Source organism: Peromyscus leucopus, chromosome 19, assembly GCF_004664715.2.
Source record: "Peromyscus leucopus breed LL Stock chromosome 19, UCI_PerLeu_2.1, whole genome shotgun sequence".
NCBI lineage: Eukaryota > Metazoa > Chordata > Mammalia > Rodentia > Cricetidae > Peromyscus > Peromyscus leucopus.
In genome coordinates this window covers 15,029,525-15,048,341 of record NC_051079.1, presented here as the reverse complement: position 1 = coordinate 15,048,341, position 18,817 = coordinate 15,029,525, and the positions used below count along the sequence as shown (strand labels likewise).

Genomic DNA, 18,817 nt, shown 5'->3' with positions numbered 1-18,817 from the left:
GACAGATTGAAGAGGAAAATTCATTATTACTATTAATGTTCTCAGTGACATTATGGGTAGAAAAATCTGGACCATTGATTGGGTCCAATGTAGATAAGCAACTTGTAGAATATCTTCCATCTTCAAGGAATGGAAAGCTAAGCCAATAGCTCATATACTCTTCTTGTTTAAAGTCCCTGGCTCAATGTAGTCACTCTCGGCCAGGATACTCCCAGGTCTGGCAGCCTGTCTCCATCTCTCTCTAAGCTCACCATTTTGTCTTCTAGCCAAGATATTTGTCTTTTTGTTTGCTCATTTGTATATCATTTTGTGATACAAGGGGTGAGGTTAGCTCAGGTCTCTGCACATGCTAGGCAAGCACTCTACTACTGAGCACATTCCCAAGCTCCCTACAGCCATTCTTACACTGAGGCTGCCCATTCCAGTAAGAACAGAAGTTGTCACATGCAAGACTTCTTCCATTTGGCCTCTAGTTTATCTGAGTGACTGATGGGAGGGTAACCAATGGCAACTACTGAAGATAACTTCCTGAAGACTTAAAAAAGGCCTTCAGAAGTTTCACTTAAAAATATTTCTTGTTACTATTTTTAAATATAGCAATCTTAAAAATGGTAAAAAAAAAAAATAACACAGAAAAGTTAAATACAAAAATAAGAGAGCTTTCTAAGAGGCCCATCCTTCTTAGCACCAGGAAATACAAAGACCACAAAGAAGTACTATTGCATGGCCTTCACATAGTGTGACACAGGCCTGCGACACTGGGATTTGGCCTATCGTGTTCAGGCAGTGTGGATCAACATCACCCCTTTGGAGAGCAGTTTGTCACCTGAGGCTCACAATGCTACTCCTGGTCATACCACCTACCCACCCCCACCTAATGCTTCTTCCCCTCACTATGAATGTGAGTCCCTGCTGGTGTTGTTAAGTGAGGGTTCTGAGTTAGTTGCCCTGAGATGGGACCCACGAATCCCCACCTGTAACAAGGTTCTGCTGAGATGACCATATTGTCTAAGCCTAACCCTGAGGAACATGTCTCTAACCAAGTTCTTAGCCATGTGCACCAGGAGATGAGCCAAGAAGTCACAGCCACATTGGAGAAAGAACAAACTAGCAACAAAACTAAATGTAAAGGCCTTCCTTGGGGGCTGAAAGCCACTAACGAATTGTATTCTTGAAGATATAAAAATGACAGACAAGTAATGATAGTCTTTCATTAAAACCTGGAGGGAAGCCAGGAATCATGGTGCATGTTTTAACTCAGCACTTGGGAAGCAGAGGCCCAAGGATATCTGTGAATTCCAAGATAGCTTGATCTACATAGTGAGTTCCAGGCCAGCTAGCACTAATCCCCAGTGTAAGTACTCCTCTAGGGGGCAGTAACTAAGAAGCCCTGAGATTCTGCAGTCATTGGTCTGGATGAGCAAAGGCACCTAGAATTTTAGATCTTGGTAGAACACTCTAACATACATCCAAGGTTGAGAACCACAGCTCCTGAGCCTTGATACTCAACATGAGTACCAAGGGCCAACAGCAGCATCTTCACCTAGGAGCTTCTCATAAGCCAACTCTTAGCCCATCCATTTTCAGCAAAATTGCATCATTCACCCTGACCTCAGTGGTTTGTTGGTTTTTTGTTTTTTTTTTTTCTTTCCTTTTTGGAAAAGGATTCCCAACAGACACTAAAGTAGAGCATATGAAAAAAGCAAGGTATGATAAACTGAAGGAATTTTTTTTTCATTTTTTACCCTGGAAAAAGCACAGTAGTGAGAGAAACAGAACTAGAAGGCTAAACATTGCATCTCATACCTGAGTTTATCCTGTACTTGTATTCCTACTAAGTTCTCTGCCAATGTGGCATGACTCTGCTTTTATCTGGGGACTCCTTTTCCTCTTCACCATCCCTTATTCTCATAGTCAAAGCCAGTGGACACTCAAGCTGTCCCCTGAATGACCCAGCAGGAGGCTGAAGCCTGGGCAATGTGCCTAATACACTGTAGGCCACAGCTAACGCTGGCATCTGCCAGTGATCCGCAGGGATCACATTTCTCCACTGAGAGGGGTGCCTATGAGAATCAGTGCAGTGCAGATGGAAGGGTCAAGAGCAGCAGCAGGTTCAGGCTAAAAAGACTTTGATTTAGTTGAAGGCTGTTTGAAAGGAAAAGGGAAATCCTGGTCAGCCCCGGGGAACATGAAATGGTAAGCATTCTGCTTGTTCATCAAATCACTTGCTACCCCTGCTTTGTATTGTTAATCTGCCTGAGACTATGGTAAACCCTGGGAGGAGCCAGGCTTTACCTCACCAGTAGCCTCTGGTGCTGGGAGAAGAGCAGAAATGTAGCCTCTAGCAAATCATTTGAGTCAGTACTTGGCAGTAAGCCTTACCTCCACATGTTTGAGACTTTCAGTGACCTCTGAGACCTTGCTAGAGACAGGGTATTCATTGGTAGAGGCTAGAGCATGTACAGCAAGTACATTTGACAAGTGCAGCTGCCCCACCTCCCTCGTTAATAGCAGACACTGACAGGAACTTCCTATTGCTAAAGAACACAGATGGGCACTCTCAGTAGCCACTGGACACCAATGGGAGCTTCCTTCTGAGTTTCTGACTTTCCAGGTCTTATCAACATGCACTCACAAGATTTGCGGTTGGCCCTGGAACGCTTTCTCTCCCGTGGCACCACTCGCTGACTGGGCACTTGGGTGGCCGATTTGACAATGCGGTCCATGATCTCATCAGCGGCATCATCAGTGACACTGGGTGACTCATCAGTTCCCATATTCCACGAACCAGTGGATCCTGAAAGATGAGACAAGCAGAGAATGCCATGTGCTCAGACAGAAGAGAAACAAAAGAAGCAGAATGCTACTGTTTTTCTAGTAGCTGACAGCCATCAGAGGTGGATTCCAGCAAAGACCAGCCACAGCTTCAGAGTTAGTGATGCATGGGATGCTGGCTTTCCCTGCCTGTGTCTGCTATCCTGCCAGTGCTGTGGAAACCTGAATTGGGACATTTATTTGGTATTTCCCTGCAATGTAGCTGTGTTCCTGTCTCTTATTATCTAACTTTCTCCCTCTCTCCTGTGTCAGCCATTGCTACTGCAGGTCCTATGGCTACCTGAGGGCAAATGACCTAAGCCAGACCCTGCATAGCACATCACTGACACCCAACAAGACATATCCCATAATGCACAGAGAGCCACCAAGGGATTACTGAATCAGCTCTCCATCAATAGCTGTATGTACCTCGTCAATGTCACTCACAGAACTCCCCTCATGGTAAACAGAAACCAAGCAGGTTTGTGACACACTTTATGTTGGGATTACCTCTAAAAAACCGAAGGAGGATTGGCCTCTTCAATCAGCAGCAGGGAGCTTGCCACAGTTTGTCTCTGAAATACCTGTCTGCTCCTTGACAAGAAAGTGTGTTTTGTAAAAACTACGTGTTAAGACAGTCCAAATCTCCCTATAGGTACTATGTATGGCCAATAGACAAGAAGAAAGCACGGGTTTCCAAACACCATCAGTTAGGAACCAATGGTCCTATAATTTAACATCTAGGATCATGGCCTTTGTGGCAGATTAACGTCCTTGTGAAAACTCTGGATGATGAGGAGCGTCTTCGAAAGGAAAGATACAGGGGTATCCCAAACTGTTCATCTCTATACCTCAAGCTTCATTTTGTAATAGATGTACAGTTTCACAAGCCTACAGGTTAGAGTCCTCAAATTCATAGCCACTGATAGGTAGCCTGACTAAGTCTAAGCTAAAAACCAAAGAAATGCCACTTGCCCAGTTCTGAGGGAGGGTAAATGATTTTTGAAATGTTTTTAAAATGAACATTAATGTGTTGATGAATATGTTATTTACTTCTTCTTTTATACTGTTATATTTAAAATTTTGAAGCTTGTAAGCACCTATCTATTAATGATCTAGAATTTGATGGAACTATCTGGGAACAGTGGATCACTGTTCAGTAGTCTATGATATTTTGGGGCACATGTGGGGCATATACACTTTGCTCGTGTTTTAGACATGTGGGTAAATCATTTTTCCACTAAGCACTTGCATCTCTTACTCCTTGTTCTGTTTTTCTCAATGTCCTCTCCCCTTTGCATATTTTCAAATCAATTGTCTTTGAATTCAAGAATTGTATCCTTCAGACAAAAATCTGCCATTAAACTTGGCATTTTATTCTGTGGCTTCATGAAGTCCATTTGACCCTTATAAATTCTAGTTATGTGTAAAATCATTCACTTTTATTTAACCTACTTGTGTATGTTTTCATTTTGTTTTTAAAACAGCACTTGCGATGGTCATTTCAAGTCCTTGGGTACACATTTCAGTAGGATGGTGACTCGGGATTACACCACTAATGTCTGCTTTCTCTGCTGATCATCAGTCATGTTTTCATGTTCTTTCTTAGCTTATAATGTGTGCATATAAAAGAACGCAGAGGGCCAGTGAGATGGCTCAGCAGGTAAGGAAGGGCACATGCTGCCAAGTTGATGATCTGTGTTCCTTTCCCCAAATCCACACAGTAGAAAGAGAGAGGAACTCCGACAAGTTGTCCTCTGACTTCCACATGTATACCGTGACACATTCCATAAGCACACAAAATGAAATGTAAAAATACAAGGAGAATGCAGAGACTGCCAGCAGGTTGATTTTCCTACAGAGTCTTCTCCCGTTCCTCTGCTAACAGACGGCGATGTCTTGATCTACTTGGACCAGGTAACGGTTTTAATTAAGAAGTCAGTCCCGGGGACTTTGGAGATAGCTCTGCCGGTCAAGTGTCTATTGCACAAGTATGGGACCTGAGTTTGGATCCCCAGCACCATGTGAAAGCAGGTCCGAGTAGCTTGTATCTGTAACTGTCGCCCTGGTGTGCGGCAGAAATGAGTGGATTCCCGAAGCTTGCTGGCCAGCCAATCTAACCAGTCCCCGAGAGTTGGTCTCCGCAGAATTCTTGTACATCTAGGGCCATTTCTTTTTACAGTTCTGCGATGCCTTTTAAATGGCTTTTTAAACTTACTTTATTATTTTTACTGCTTTTGTCTTAACACCGGGACTGGTGACTTGTGACTCTCTGGTACATGACACTTAGAAGTCTCTCTTTAGATGAGTAACATACAGAGAAACTCAACAACCTCCCTTCCTGTGGTGGTTTAAATAAAATTGGCCCCCAGAAGCTCATAGATTTGCATCTTGGTCTCCAGTTGGTAAACTGTTTAGGATTAGAAGACGTGGCCTTATTGGAGGAGGTGTGGCCGCACCTTGTTGGAGGACACGTGTCCCTGGCTTTTTTTGTTGTTGTTGTTGAGGTTTCAAAGGTCCACCATCAGCCCAGCCTCTCCCCCTCCCTTGCCCCTCCTCTGCCTGCTACCTTTGGATCAGGGTGTAAAGCTCTCAGCTGCTGCTCCAGCAGCATGCCTGTGTGCTTCTCAGCATGATGATCCCAGGCTAACCCTCTGAAAACCGGAAGCAAGCTCCCAATTAAACACTTCCTCTTCTTAGAGTCGCTTTAGTCTCTGTGTCTCTTCACAGCAATAGAACAGCAGTGAAGACACCACCTAAGGTCCTTCGTCAGGGAACAAAAAGGAACCCACACAGTGCAAACGTGGCAGGGATTTTTGTCTTGGTCCCTTCTAGTCTGGAATAGATGTCTAGTTGCTTTTAAAAGTTGTACAGTGTAGACCACTGAAATGGCCCCAAGGGTAAAAGAGCTCCCCCAGAGAAGCATGGCGAGCCTAGTTCAGTCCTAGAGCCCACAGATAGGTGGGAAGATAAATCCCACTTCACATACACACAGTAATGTGCCCTCTCATCATACACTCATAAACACACACACACACACACACACACACACAAATAGCAAATATATTTGAAAAGCCTCAATGATGGAGTCCCCCTCCTAAGATGGCTTCCACTGGACCATCTTTACATCCAGCCAGTACAGCCTTCTGAAAGGAGGATGCATGGCTAAGCCAGCACTGAGAGTACTGGCGACTTGGTGGCTCATCACATGCACTCCCTGGACACAGTAACTCATATACTGCAATGGAGACCATCTTTATGGGGTGGCCTACCTGAGAAGACAAGCCCCACCCACCAGAACTCACCTCGGCTTGCCCGGCTACGAGTGCGGACACCGAGCACAGGGGTGACATCCTCTACAGCAGGAGATGACGTTTTCAACACAGCCTTCATGTTCTCATGTTCAGCTGCATCCTCAGCATAGCTCAGACCCTGTGGCTGGCTCGGTGTTGCTGGAGAACTGCCAGAGAACTTGCCAGACTGCAAAACCAAAGGGATGTTAGGTTGTGAGGGACACTGGCCAAAGAGGCCGTCAAGCTTTGTTTTGGGGGAAACATTCTCTCCTCTGGCTCCTCTTTGTTTGTGTGTACTCAGTATATTCTAGAGTTCTGTCAGTCACAGACAATGCCAACACATGGCAAATATCTCTCTACAGGAAGGTCTAACACCAGAAAGAGAAGCAACTGACCCCAGAAGGAACTTCACCCATCCATCCTGGAAAGAGCTAAACATCAAACAAAACACTGATAAGACCTGACATTTGACTTGCCCATCAAATGCCTTGAGCAAATCCTGAGGATTTTCTAAGCAAATGCCGAGGATTCTTGTAGATCTAACTTCATCTCACTTTTAGGGAAAAAGAAACTGAAACTCTCTAAGAATAAGTGGCTTTGCCAATGGTTGAGTGTCAGGTCACAGAACAGACTATGCAGGATAAATTCAAGTTGAAACTGAATTCAACAATACTATTTTCAGTTTGGTAAAAAATGTAGATGCTTGCTGTCACAACCATTAAAAACGCAGGCTGATTTTCTCAAAAATACGAGGCATATATGTTTTCAAGAGGCGTTTTAGAACTCTGTATCGAGTTCTATATGCACACAGTGCTTCCATCTGAGTGAAGAGCAAGATGATGAACATGGACCAAAACTGGCTCCAAGTTTTTGCTTCTCAGCCACTGTGACAGACCTGGGACAAATCTGTGACTTATGTTGTCTGTGCTTCTCCTTCCTCCGTCCCCAGGATCAACCATCACTGTTCCCATTTCTTCCTGACTCTAGGATGCTCTATATATTCACTCTGGTTTATGTTTGTTTTTGATGCTATGGATCAAACCCAGAGCCTTGTACGTGCACAGCAAGTGCTGGACCACTGAGCTCCATGGCCAGCCTGATTCTACTGTTTTGATCTTCATGTTGTTTTGTTTGATAAAAGCTCTTATTATGTCACTTAGTCTGGTCTGAAACCCACAATTCTCCTGCCACAGCCTCTCAAGTGCTGGGGTTACAGACATGTACCACTGTGCTCAGCACATACACAGCTGAGCTAGAACCCAGTTCTCATGCTTGGGTTGTTAAAATCACAGAAAGGGGCTGGAAGGGAGTCTTTGTCCGGTTTTCCAGCCTCAGGGAAAAGACCCACTGAACCTGTTCTTAGTGACGGGGCACTGATTAGTTCTGGCTCAGGGACACTGGAAAATGCAGTTAACTGCTCACTCTCCGGCACAAACAGCATGACAAGAACTGATCAAATGGTTAGTGATGACAAGACAACCAATCAGAAAATGTCCATGCACAGTTTCAAGTGCTAAATGGTGCTGACACTTCATGCTGACTATGTTAGGTTGCTCTACAGCACACAGGAGAAGGGCAAATAGGGTATTTCTTCCCATTCGTCAATTGTCATACCTCAATGTCATCCTCGTCATCAGTCTACCCGAAAGGACAGGACAGGACAAGATGGAAAAGACAGAAGGATTCTTAGAAGGCACAGAAATCAGCAAAGATGAGATCACATTCCAAAGACAGAGAGCAATCACTATCAGCAGGGCACACTGTCTTCAGTCAGAAGGTGCCAGGCTCTCTCCCCTGCTCTTACTGGGTGCTTGTTCTTTGTGCTGCAAGATCACACTGAGAGGAGGCAGGAAGAACTTGAAGGAAGGGCTTCAGGGCAACCTCCTGAGGACACCCATGAGGTCAGTAACTGGCTTCCCTGATCACTACAAACCTTATCTTCTACCCCATCCACACGCAGTTGGCTATGTCTGCCGGACCCACCACCACCTATTGGCTCTCCAGGCTTCAGTAAGTGAACCAGCCTTCATTTACCTGGCTGTGCCTTTTATCACAATTTCTGGACTCTTCCCTGCCTAGCCTGCAGGGCCTAGCCTACAGTGTACCCTTCTACACACAGGCCACACAGGACGCATGGAAGTCCCCAAGCACAACATGCCCTACTACACTGTCCTCAGACACACAAGATTAAGCTCTTTGTAGAATTTTACCAGTCCTCAAGGAGGCCACCAGAATTGGCATTGCACTCACAATTACTTTATCAGTAGATGTGCTTTGAAGACCCCTTTTCTAAATACAAAGTGAGTAAAAAAAGTTACGCCAACATCTTCATTTAAATTCCCCATACTTTTTAAGTCTTTCCACAGAAGCTAGAGGCCAGGCCAACAAACCAGGCATGACGTTTTGAGAACTGACTGTACACTTGGAATGTAAGATAACAAGGTGCTCCACTCAAATGGCAAGAGAGACCAGTTCTCTCTGTCATCCTTGTTGTTGAGTGGATTATCAGTTCAGCCAGGATGACTGGCATTTTTTTCACCAGGCATATGCAGATATGTAAGATGCTATGTTTTGAATCCCCAGCCTTCTCAAGCCCTTTCTATAGAAGAGGAAGTCAGGGTTGAAAGGTGAAAGGTCTCACCCTAGGGTCCCTCTTCCCTCTGCAATGGAGTCCTGTGACTTGACCATTGGGCTTATGATGGTTGTTGGGAGCACAGCATAAAGATCCTTGCACCCACAGAACTCCAGAGAAACCAGGAATATTAAGCATACAGGACTGTCTTTCCAATGGGAAAGATTAAAACAAAAAAAAAAACAAACAAACAAAAAAAAAAACCCTGTTCTTCCATCTAGAAAGCTGAGAAATAGAAGTGATTAGGAGCCCAGTGATCTGTGTTATCTGTTGGACCAGGCCATATTAAGCTCCTACAACCAGGTCTAGAGTTGGCTAGTAATCTAAATGACCCTTACAGCCAGGGCTCCCCAAGCTCCCACAAACAGGGCCAGAGATACATAATAGTCTAAATGATCCTTACATTATCTCTATCACCAGAGGCTCTCCCAAGGGTGACTAGTATCCCAAATGACCTGTACCCTAACTGTATGCCCAAGACCAGGCCAGAAAACCTTCCTATGGCCATTAAACCAGCAAAGGTTGCCTGTCTCTAGAACCCCTCTTCTTGGAGGAAATGACATGCACCCTGAGTCATGTTTCAATGTAATTACACTTCCCTGTGAACTGGAGATTGTATTACACTAGGAAACATTTTTCCGAATTATATCGTGCTTAAATGTGTTGGGAATAAACTGCCTGATGTTAGACTCCCTGAAGTCTTGATCCAGGTTGACAAAGTCAGTGTGCACTGAGCTTTCATTTTCGTGTCTTAGCAGTTAGCTTCCCTGGCTGGACAACTGCAGGTGCCCCTCTGATGGTCACCACTGATCTAGAGCCATGTTAGGACAGGAAGATGACAAATGAGGCCCACACTGAGCCATTCATGGAAGGGACCCCTATGGGTTGTGGGGCAGGGGCCCATTACATGCTCAGCAGGCAGGAAGGTGGAGGAAGTTCGGCCTTCAGCCCAGGCAAGGCCGTCTCCAGAGCTCCTCCAGAACTCCCATTGTAAGCAGCCACCTCACCATCCTATTTATTTTGTAAACCTGACTCTCAAAATTCTCTAAAATGTTCAGGGCTCCACAGCTCTGCATCCACTATGTGGCTTTGTTTTCAGCTGTGTGTAGGTCATTTTTAAATCAGATTGTGTCATCCCTGGGGATGACCTTGTCTCTCACTGTACTCACATCAGCCCAGGCACCCTAACACGGCCATACAGCAAGCCCTTTCTATCTCAGAGTTGGGCGAATCTGAGACTGTTTGGCCTGAAGAACAATATTCTAATAATCCAGAAGGTGGCAGGCTTTCCACACAAATACTACCTTGACCTCTGCTAATATGGCCTAGGTAGAAAGTTAACTTTGAAGAAAATGTACTGTCCAGATTTTAATAGAAATTTAAATACTTTTGAATCACACTCTAGATACTTATACCTCTCTGAGAGCCAAATGTTCTCAAAGAAGGGACAAGTTTAAAACTTAGTAGGATCTGTTAAAAAAAATTCTCAGGAATTTGGCAAGAAATTTTAATGTGTTTTCCTAACTATAAGCATATTGGACTTGTTTTGCTTGCCTTACAATATGTCTAATTTCCACAAAAATAAATGATCCATTTTTAAGACTTTTAAAAATAACACATTGGAATGAAATGTAGGTCATAGTTTGCCCAAGTGGGTCCAATTTGTTTTCTGAATACCCAAGAAAACTAAAGCTTAGAGAACCAGATTTTAGGAGAGAGAAGGGCCTGGCTGAGGGCACTAACAGTCAGAGCTGTGAAGAGCTGCAGAACAGGCTCCTTCTGGGAGAAAGTGGTCTGCTGTTCCTAAGAATCACCAAAAGTCCCAGGAAGAAGTTTTGGGTGGAGGTGGGTGATAGGGGGACTGGTCGTCGATGGCTCTTCTTAGAATTGCCTTTTAAGTACAAAGCATCTTGTAGTCAGTGCACAGGAAGTTGGAGGCCTCAGGAATGCTTACTCTTAGCAGTAACCACACTCCCTGTTTTGCCTGCACCGTGAACACTCCCCTGGCCACAGATGGCAGCCTCCATAAGGTCTTAATTGACTTCTTTCTTCTGCAGAGACATCTGCCTGACTTGAATCCAGCTGTGGCTTAAACCCTGGAGTGACGGCAGTCCTAATGACTTAACCCTTTCCTCCTTCCATTCCCCTTCTTGGGAAGCCCAGGGAGGCCAAGTACTTGCATCAGTAGGAAAAGTTCATGGGCGCTAATTAAAACAATGAAAAAAAGTCACATTGAGGAGATCTTCCATAGGTTCCAAACACGGCCTAACAGTCCCAACTCCCTCTTCCCCCCAAGCCTGTTCAAATACGAATAAGCAGTGAAGAAAGAAAGGAGGGTTCCCTGAAAAGGAGAATTCCAAGAAAATGGCTTCATTTTTTCTAAAACAAAACTTGTAGCTTACTGGTGATATACCCATCTGACTTGCGTGTTTAACAAAGGCGCGTCAGAAAGGGACCATGCACCGGGTGCCTTTGTCCGTCTATAGCATTTCTTGCATCCTTTCAGCTTCACTCATGGGACATGTCCCATCTATACAATGTCTGTAGCTAGCCTTTCCTACTTCAAAATCCTTTCACTGGCCATGCGGTATGTTCCTCGGTCATAGGCAAGCTCCGGGTTGAGGTGGGAAATAAAGAGCCAGCAACAGGAGAGAAAAGTGTCGAGGACAATTCCAGGTGCTATGGAGAAACTCCTGCTAGACGTAATGTCCTCTGGGATATCTTCCAACCCTAACATTCTGTGACTCTACTCATGTGACCACAAGAGTGTGTCTTAGAGCTGTAACATCAGTTTGTCAATTCACATTCTCAAACTGACTGATACATGACATTGTTACAAGCATGAAAATCCTGAATTAGCATCAGACAAATACATCTGCCTTTCTATGCTCGGTGGCATCACCTGATATGTGCCCCCCCCCCATTTCATCAAATGTCAATAGTCATCAGTATCAACTAACACCAACATGGCTACAATACACACTCCCCCTCCAGCACCCAATCTTAATTTTCACTGTCCTGGCACTCCTGTGTTATATGGCAGACTTTTCACAGACATGGTAGAAGAGCAGTTTGAGAGCACTCTGTCCACAATCAGGAAGAAGAAAATGGCACATCCTTCCAAAATTGAGGAGCTACTTATGGTTTATCTTACTTTCAAAAGCCACGACACGAAGCGACTTCGTTCATGAAACTTACGTCGGTGATCATCTTCCCGCGGGTCTTGTTTCTCTCTCTGTGGCTGGCTCGCTTCTGCTTCTGCTGCAGAACCCTTTCCCTGGTCGTGCGGTACTCGAGTGCAAATTCGCTGATGATCCTGCAGAACTTGTTGATGTTCACCTCTCGGATTGCATACGGGGGGTGCCCCATAAAGAGCAAAAAGGAGTGGAATCTGCAGGCAAAACCGAAAACCAGTGATTGCACGACTTCGCTTTGAAGGAACCAAAATTACTTGTGTAAAATTTTTCTATAAGAATTGACTGGGTCCAGCTTCCTGTGAGAGAGCGCTGTTCATTCCTGGACTGCTGAAGTCAAACAAAAGCCAAAGTCAAGGTCATTTCCCACTCTGATTTGAATGGCAAGTCTAGGTGTTGCTTTTACATTTGTAAATGGATCTGTCAAGCTTTCCAGAAAAATGACCATGTTGTAACTTCAGGAAACAGGTACAATTTTTAGTTATGTAAGAACTGAATGGGAACAGAGAAGCGTTTTGAAATCCCTTAAGTAGTTCTTGGAGTAACAGTGAATGTGTGCAGATAAAATATTTTTTAAAAAGGTTCTAAATAAATGCTTACAAAGCTTTCCTAAGAATTTTGAAATATTTTTCTGGTAACATTATATATGTAATCTTAAATTAACTAGGATATGCCAAATAAGTTGAACAAACATTTATTTCAGCTACTATGTTTATAAATTAAAATTGTTAAGCTGAACACGGTAACTCCCGCTTGCGGAGGCAGTGGGATTGTATGAGTGGGGCAAGCCTGGTCTACACAGTGAAACGCTATCACAAAGTTATTAGGGTCTATTTGTTTTATAAAGTACACAATTTTAGGTTCCTAGAAGTAAGAAATTAGACAGTGAAAAACAGAGAGGAATCTTTTGGTGAAACAAAGAGTACCTACTTAAATGACACCCTTGTCTGTAGACAAAGCCTCTTGGCTCCCATGATTCTAACTTGTACAGTTTGAATATGGATGGGATCTGGTTTTTAAGGAAGGATACTTCGCTTCCCTTTTGTAAAACATAACAGATTAAAACATGTAAATTGCTTTTTAAAGTCAAGAGGGCTGAAAAAATGCTAAACAACAACAAACACGAACAAACAAACAAACCAAGAAAGCCCTCAGAAGGAAGCAAAATGTAAAATCCATGACTTTGGATTAGATGTATTTTTAGATAATGATACTAAAAGCATAAGCAACCAGTAGAAAACATGAACTGAACTTCACCATAATGAAAGCCTTTTGTGTTCCAAAGGACACCAACAGTGAAAGCACTACTTTCAGAATGGGAGAAAAAGTATTGGCAAATCACACACGGGATAAGGCACTCCTGCCCAGCATAGACTAAGACCCAGCAGATCTCACAACTCAAGCCTGAGAGACAGAAAGACAGACGAAGAACTTGAACAGACATTTCTCATTTTATAAAAAGATGTACACATAGCCAAGAAGTTCACAGAAATACGTTCGAATCATTAGTCCACAGGGAAATGAAGATCAAAACCACAAATGATTCACTACTTCACCTCCACTGAGATGGCTATCTCAAAAAGACCGTCAAGCACTGGCAAAGACTCGGAGAAATTGCAATTCTCTTTCAGCAGTGTTGGAAACAAAAAAATGGGTCAACTGCTATGGAAAGCCCGTGACAGAGCTCCTCAGAAAGTTAAACAGACATTTCCCATATGGCCTAGCACTTTTCTTCTTGGGCATACACTCAGACAAGAAAATGTGTTTTGTACCTACAAAAACGTCTACACAAATGTTCACAGCAGTATCATCCTTAACAGGCAGAAAGTAAGAAACCAGTGTTCACCTACAGATGAATGCACAGACCACATACATATACACACAACCACTACATGGCCAGCCCCACTCCCTGCCTATTGTCGTGACTCCAGCTACCGTGGGCTCCTGGTTAGCATTATTCAAGATGAAATAAGGCCCTCTGTAGTATGTAGAAACATCCTAAAGGGACACAGAGGCCAAAGAGCTGAGAGTCTACAGGGCTTATGTCAGAGGAAGGAGGAAAGAAATCCTGCTCTACAGGGAAGAGCCATAGGACTGACAAGGCATCCAGTACCAGTCATTTGCTATGCTCAGAACATTTTGCCCACATACATGTGGTACATGAATGATGATGATGATGATGATGATGATGGAAATGTTCTCCATCCCACAGATCTCTGACAAAGCGTCAGTTCCAGTGAGCCTTTCCCAGACCATCCTCTGTAAAGCAGCACCTTCTTGTTACTACTGACCCAGTATGACTCCAGCCTGAGCTTCCTGGCTCTTACTGCCAAATGACATTATTTATCAGATGTAAAATAGATGTTATGAGGATAAGGTAGTGTATTATCCTGTATATACTGCCTTACATCATTATACAAGATCTGTGCATATGCAGAATCAATGCAGGGACCCATTATCCACAGATAGAAACTGTACTTTGTTCGTTACATGACCTTTCTGACTCCCCCCCCCCCCCCGACAGGGTTTCTCTATGTAGTTTTGTTTCTCTGTGTAGCTTTGATGCCTGTCCTGGATCTCGCTCTGTAGACCAGGCTGACCTCGAACTCACAGAGATGTGCCTGGCTCTGCCTCCCGAGTGCTGGGATTAAAGGTGTGTGCCACCACCGCCCAGCTCTGACTTCTCTTTTTCATAGAAGTACAGCTCAGAATACCTCATTGTCTACCATCAGCATACTGTGCGGGACTCGAGGACATCAGAACCTAACATATACACTGAAAATGTGATTTAAGTCTATATGTTACAAACTGGCACATAGACTTCACACCTGAGAAAATATTCAGATGTGCGTTTGGAAGAAAGACTCGATGCATTTGTACAGAAAGACAAAGAGTATGACTCAGAGGAAGCACACTGTTTAAGAGATTGACTGACTGTAGCCTTTAGATTACAGACAGCTCTCATGGCTACAGAGGGACTAGCTCTCTCAGTAGTAGTGGAAGGCCCAAGCCAAGAAGCTTCAGTTTTTTTTCCATTACCAGCCTTTTAATCAGGTGTGCTGTTTACTGAGGTGATGAGCTCCATCAGGAGGAATAGGCTTCCGGGCATGGGATGCCAGTTTGGGTGTTTCCCTGTCTCCCTGTGCCTCACATGACAACCCTGACTGTAGTTCACAAGGGTCCCTCCTACCTCACCACTGCTTTCTCTCATGTGCCTCTCACAGTAACTGATGGATCCATAAGAAGGAGTGAGTTCACACATGGTCCACAGAGAGAGTCAGGCTGTTAGGGCAGCAGGACGAAATGAAAGGCAGATGTGCGGGTACCAGCAACCAAAACAAGATTTGCTGTGAAGGTCAGAGGTTTTGAAAGCCAAGTATTGCCTGGAGCAACAGTTGTGAAATCATATACAACTTTCTGATCTGAAGCTTTGTATGTAGGCATTGATTACAAAGTATAATTTAAGGTTCTTTTTTTTCCCCTCTACTTCCCAATATGTGGGCAATGTTTAAGGATGTGAAGCAAAGCAATAAGGCTCAGTTCTAGTCCACCTAGTTTAGCAATGGATTCCTGCTCTAATCAGTTCTAGAACCCAGGCTCCCACAAGACTTTATTTGAACCCAGAGTTCTAAAGTTTGGGTATTTGCACCCCCTGTCAACCATGGACCTTTCCGTACCAATCACAGCTATGATGAATTTCTAATCCATCCTGGTTATCCCCAGTGGGATGGCCAACAGTGAAGATCTATGAACTTGGATCAGACAGGAGTAGCCAACTTCCATATCATCAGCTTGGAAGGATTGATTCGAGCAAAGAGGTAGTAAGGAATAGCCTTGTCAACAGTTTTTAATCTATCTTGGATAAAATGGTTAATAAAAGCAGGCACAACAGCTTTATAAGACCTTCATAAATTTGCTCTAGTTTTATAACATTCCAAATCGAAATTGTTTATTTTCATATTTTTTTAAAGTTGGTATTCACTTGCATAATAAAAAGAATAAATGGTCAAACCAGCCTGCATCCTCTGCTTCCCCTTTTATCACCCTATCAAAAGCATAGTGTAATTTGAGCAAGAAATTTTACAAAATATCTTATAAAGTTCTCTTACACAAAAGCAATATAATGTAATTGAAATGTAGATGCAGTTGGATGAAGTGTAGTTAAGGGGTTGACAGTTAAGCACCTTCATTCCGAAAGTCCTGATTAATGGGTAGCCATCAATCTAGAAATAATACGTTTTTTTTTTTTTCAAAATTGCCATCTTGCCCAGTACTTTACATCCTCCTCCCCCACCTCTCCTCACAGATTGCCATCAAATCCAAGAAAGAGGGGCTGGCGGGATCACTCAGTTCAGTACTTGCTGTACAGTCTTCAGTGAGTGCAGAGTCCCAGCACCCACACAAAAGACTGGGCATGGTAGTGTGGGGTTGTACTGCCACAACAGGGCAAAAGACACAGGAGCATCTCTGAGGCTTCCTGGCCAGTTCATCAAGTTCATTCAGTGAGCTCTAGGTTCAGTGAGAGACTCTGGGAAGACGTCTGATGTTGACCTCTGGCTTCCACACAAACACATATGCATATACGGACACACACCAACACTATGCATATGTACCACACAGGGCCTAAGAAAGTATGTTCGTCAAAGCAGGAAGTGATACAAGAAGGGATGGGCGGTGGGGAGATGGAAGCATCAGGTTTAGAAAGTCCTATATGGACTTAAGAATGATAGGAGGAAGAGTTGAATAAAGAAGAAGAAGAGAGGGATAGAGATGCTCCTACATCCGTATGCCACGATGAAGATCAAAAGAAGGTGGTAACTCAGAAAGAATGACCCATCCTTGCATGGAAGATTGGAAGATCAGGACTCTAGGTCTGATTTAAAAGGAAGTCGCACAGACAGGCACAGAGCCATACTCGACCCATTAGACCTGTGCCAGCCTCCATGGAGCTAAAGCATGACTCCAGAGTCCTTCTGGATCCTGTGACTCTGAGGAAGGCTGGTGCAGAGAGGAGAGGCCTTAGGGTAGGGTCCAGCCCTCACTCAGATATACGTGCTGGAGAATAGCTGGAGAGCACACCACCAGAGGGTCTTCAGGGGCTGAGTGTAGACCAGATACAAGAGACAACTTTTCTAAGATGGAGAGCAGCTTCGCAGGGGAGTAGGCTCTTTGTAGGTGACATGACTCCAGCAGCTATGGAGAAGTAGCCAAAGATCTTACAAAAGCAACTCCTGGATCATGGGGGATTTTTTTCATTATCCCCAGCATTCCTTCTAATTAAGATTCACAATGGCATGGTTTTGCATACATAGATATCAAGACTTTAGTACCTTAGGAATACCTGCTATGTACCTAGAATGCACAGTAACATTTCTGTAAATTTAACCTTCTGACCCTTGTGTACAAAATATTTTCAGTTTTCTGTAAGCTCTTCAATATACACACCTGTTAATTATCCTTCGATGGACAATCTTTAAAATTATAATTCGCTCTGCACAGTCTTTTAGGAACTCTGACATCCGCTGCTTTAAAACTGGTTTCATTTCATGTTTTGCAATTGCCTTGAGGTGATCCCAGGAAGCTTTGCATCTTCTCTCCATCTGACATAAATTATCCTGAAGTTGATCAAAGTCAACCTGAAAATCAGGGGGAGAGAGAACACAGCAGACCCATGAAACGACTGGGCAGCAGCCTGAGCCAGGAGCCCAGAGTGCCCGAAGGAGGAAACAAGAATCAAAATCGAACCTACATATTGAAATATAAACATATTTATGGCCTAAAAAATGATTCACATGTGTATTTTTCATTATCTCCACATCAATTTATTCAGTGATAAAACTGTTTTCCAAGTGAACCCAGTACAGGAGTCACCTTTTCTTGCCTTGTTTGGGAAGAAATGTTCTGAGACTCTTTGGGAACTGTAAATTCAAACATGAAATGAAGGAACCTAGTACAAGATGAGCTGAGGAGAAGCCTCGTAAACCTTTTCAGGGTCCTCTTGTTCCTCGGGGCTAATATTTTACTAAAGAACTTCCCCCCAGTCACAGAAGGCTCTGCTCTGCTCAGCCAGCAATGGACAGCCGACTTCTCTTCACCACAATTCACCATTTATGTGACAAAAATGATTGGATTCATCATCATTCATATGTTTATCCAACACTAATGCACAGTGCTCCCTCTATCAGGCACTAAATGCACAGAGATTCCCACATGGCATGAGACGTACACGGAGACAAGTGCCCGAGGCAACTAAATTCTGTCATCAAGTAACCTCATTCTATAGACATGGCTCTGAGGGGTCTACAGTACCCTCAAGGCTGTGTGTGTGTGTGTGTGTGTGTGTGTGTGTGCGCGCGCGCGCGCGCGCGCGCGCGCGCGCGCGCAGCGCACGTGCACATATGCGTAGGTGGAGAGGCATGAGACCCTGAGAGTTAATGCAAGCTACGCATGCACAGACACTTGAGACAGAGCATAAACAAGTATTCTGGGAAGTGCAAAGAGTTTGGAAGGACAGGTAGCACCATCTGAGGCTTTCTAAGGTAACTCAGAGGGTTAGTTAGGCCAGACAACACACACTGGAGCATCACATTGGGTAGACTGAGAGGAGAGTGGAAAGCCACTGGAAGGGACAGGAGAAGAACTAGACAAGCAGGTGGGGCTGGGCTGTATGTCGGGACCCAGAGTGACAATGGCAAGCAGCAGTGGGAGGGGGTGAAAGTGAGACAGAAGTCTGAACGGGCAGATCCGGGAGGTGAGCTGCCACTCAAGCCAGGGATAGCAGCAGGTCTGAGAGAGGAAGACCCAGACAGGATTAGCAGGAATGACCTTGTGCTTTCAGCCCCACCCTCAGAGGACAAGGGAAGGGATCATGCTGTGGAATATTA

At 44.1% G+C, this 18,817-nt stretch overlaps 1 protein-coding gene across 8 annotated transcripts in view; it reads right to left on the bottom strand.

The window, feature by feature from the left end:
• Positions 1 to 18,817, bottom strand: part of Fhod3 (formin homology 2 domain containing 3) — a 426,147-nt gene that overhangs the window by 4,157 nt on the left and 403,173 nt on the right. For 5 of the 8 annotated variants that reach the window (XM_028867156.2, XM_037197014.1, XM_028867158.2 and 2 more), the window contains 5 exons: positions 17,379 to 17,569; positions 11,938 to 12,130; positions 7,722 to 7,745; positions 6,120 to 6,294; positions 2,636 to 2,797 (listed from right to left, as the gene is read on the bottom strand). In XM_028867156.2, the coding sequence (XP_028722989.1) occupies positions 2,636 to 2,797; positions 6,120 to 6,294; positions 7,722 to 7,745; positions 11,938 to 12,130; positions 17,379 to 17,569 (745 nt within the window). The remainder of the gene's footprint in view (positions 1 to 2,635; positions 2,798 to 6,119; positions 6,295 to 7,721; positions 7,746 to 11,937; positions 12,131 to 17,378; positions 17,570 to 18,817) is intronic. The other 3 variants (XM_028867157.2, XM_028867160.2, XM_037197015.1) reach the window with 1 other exon arrangement.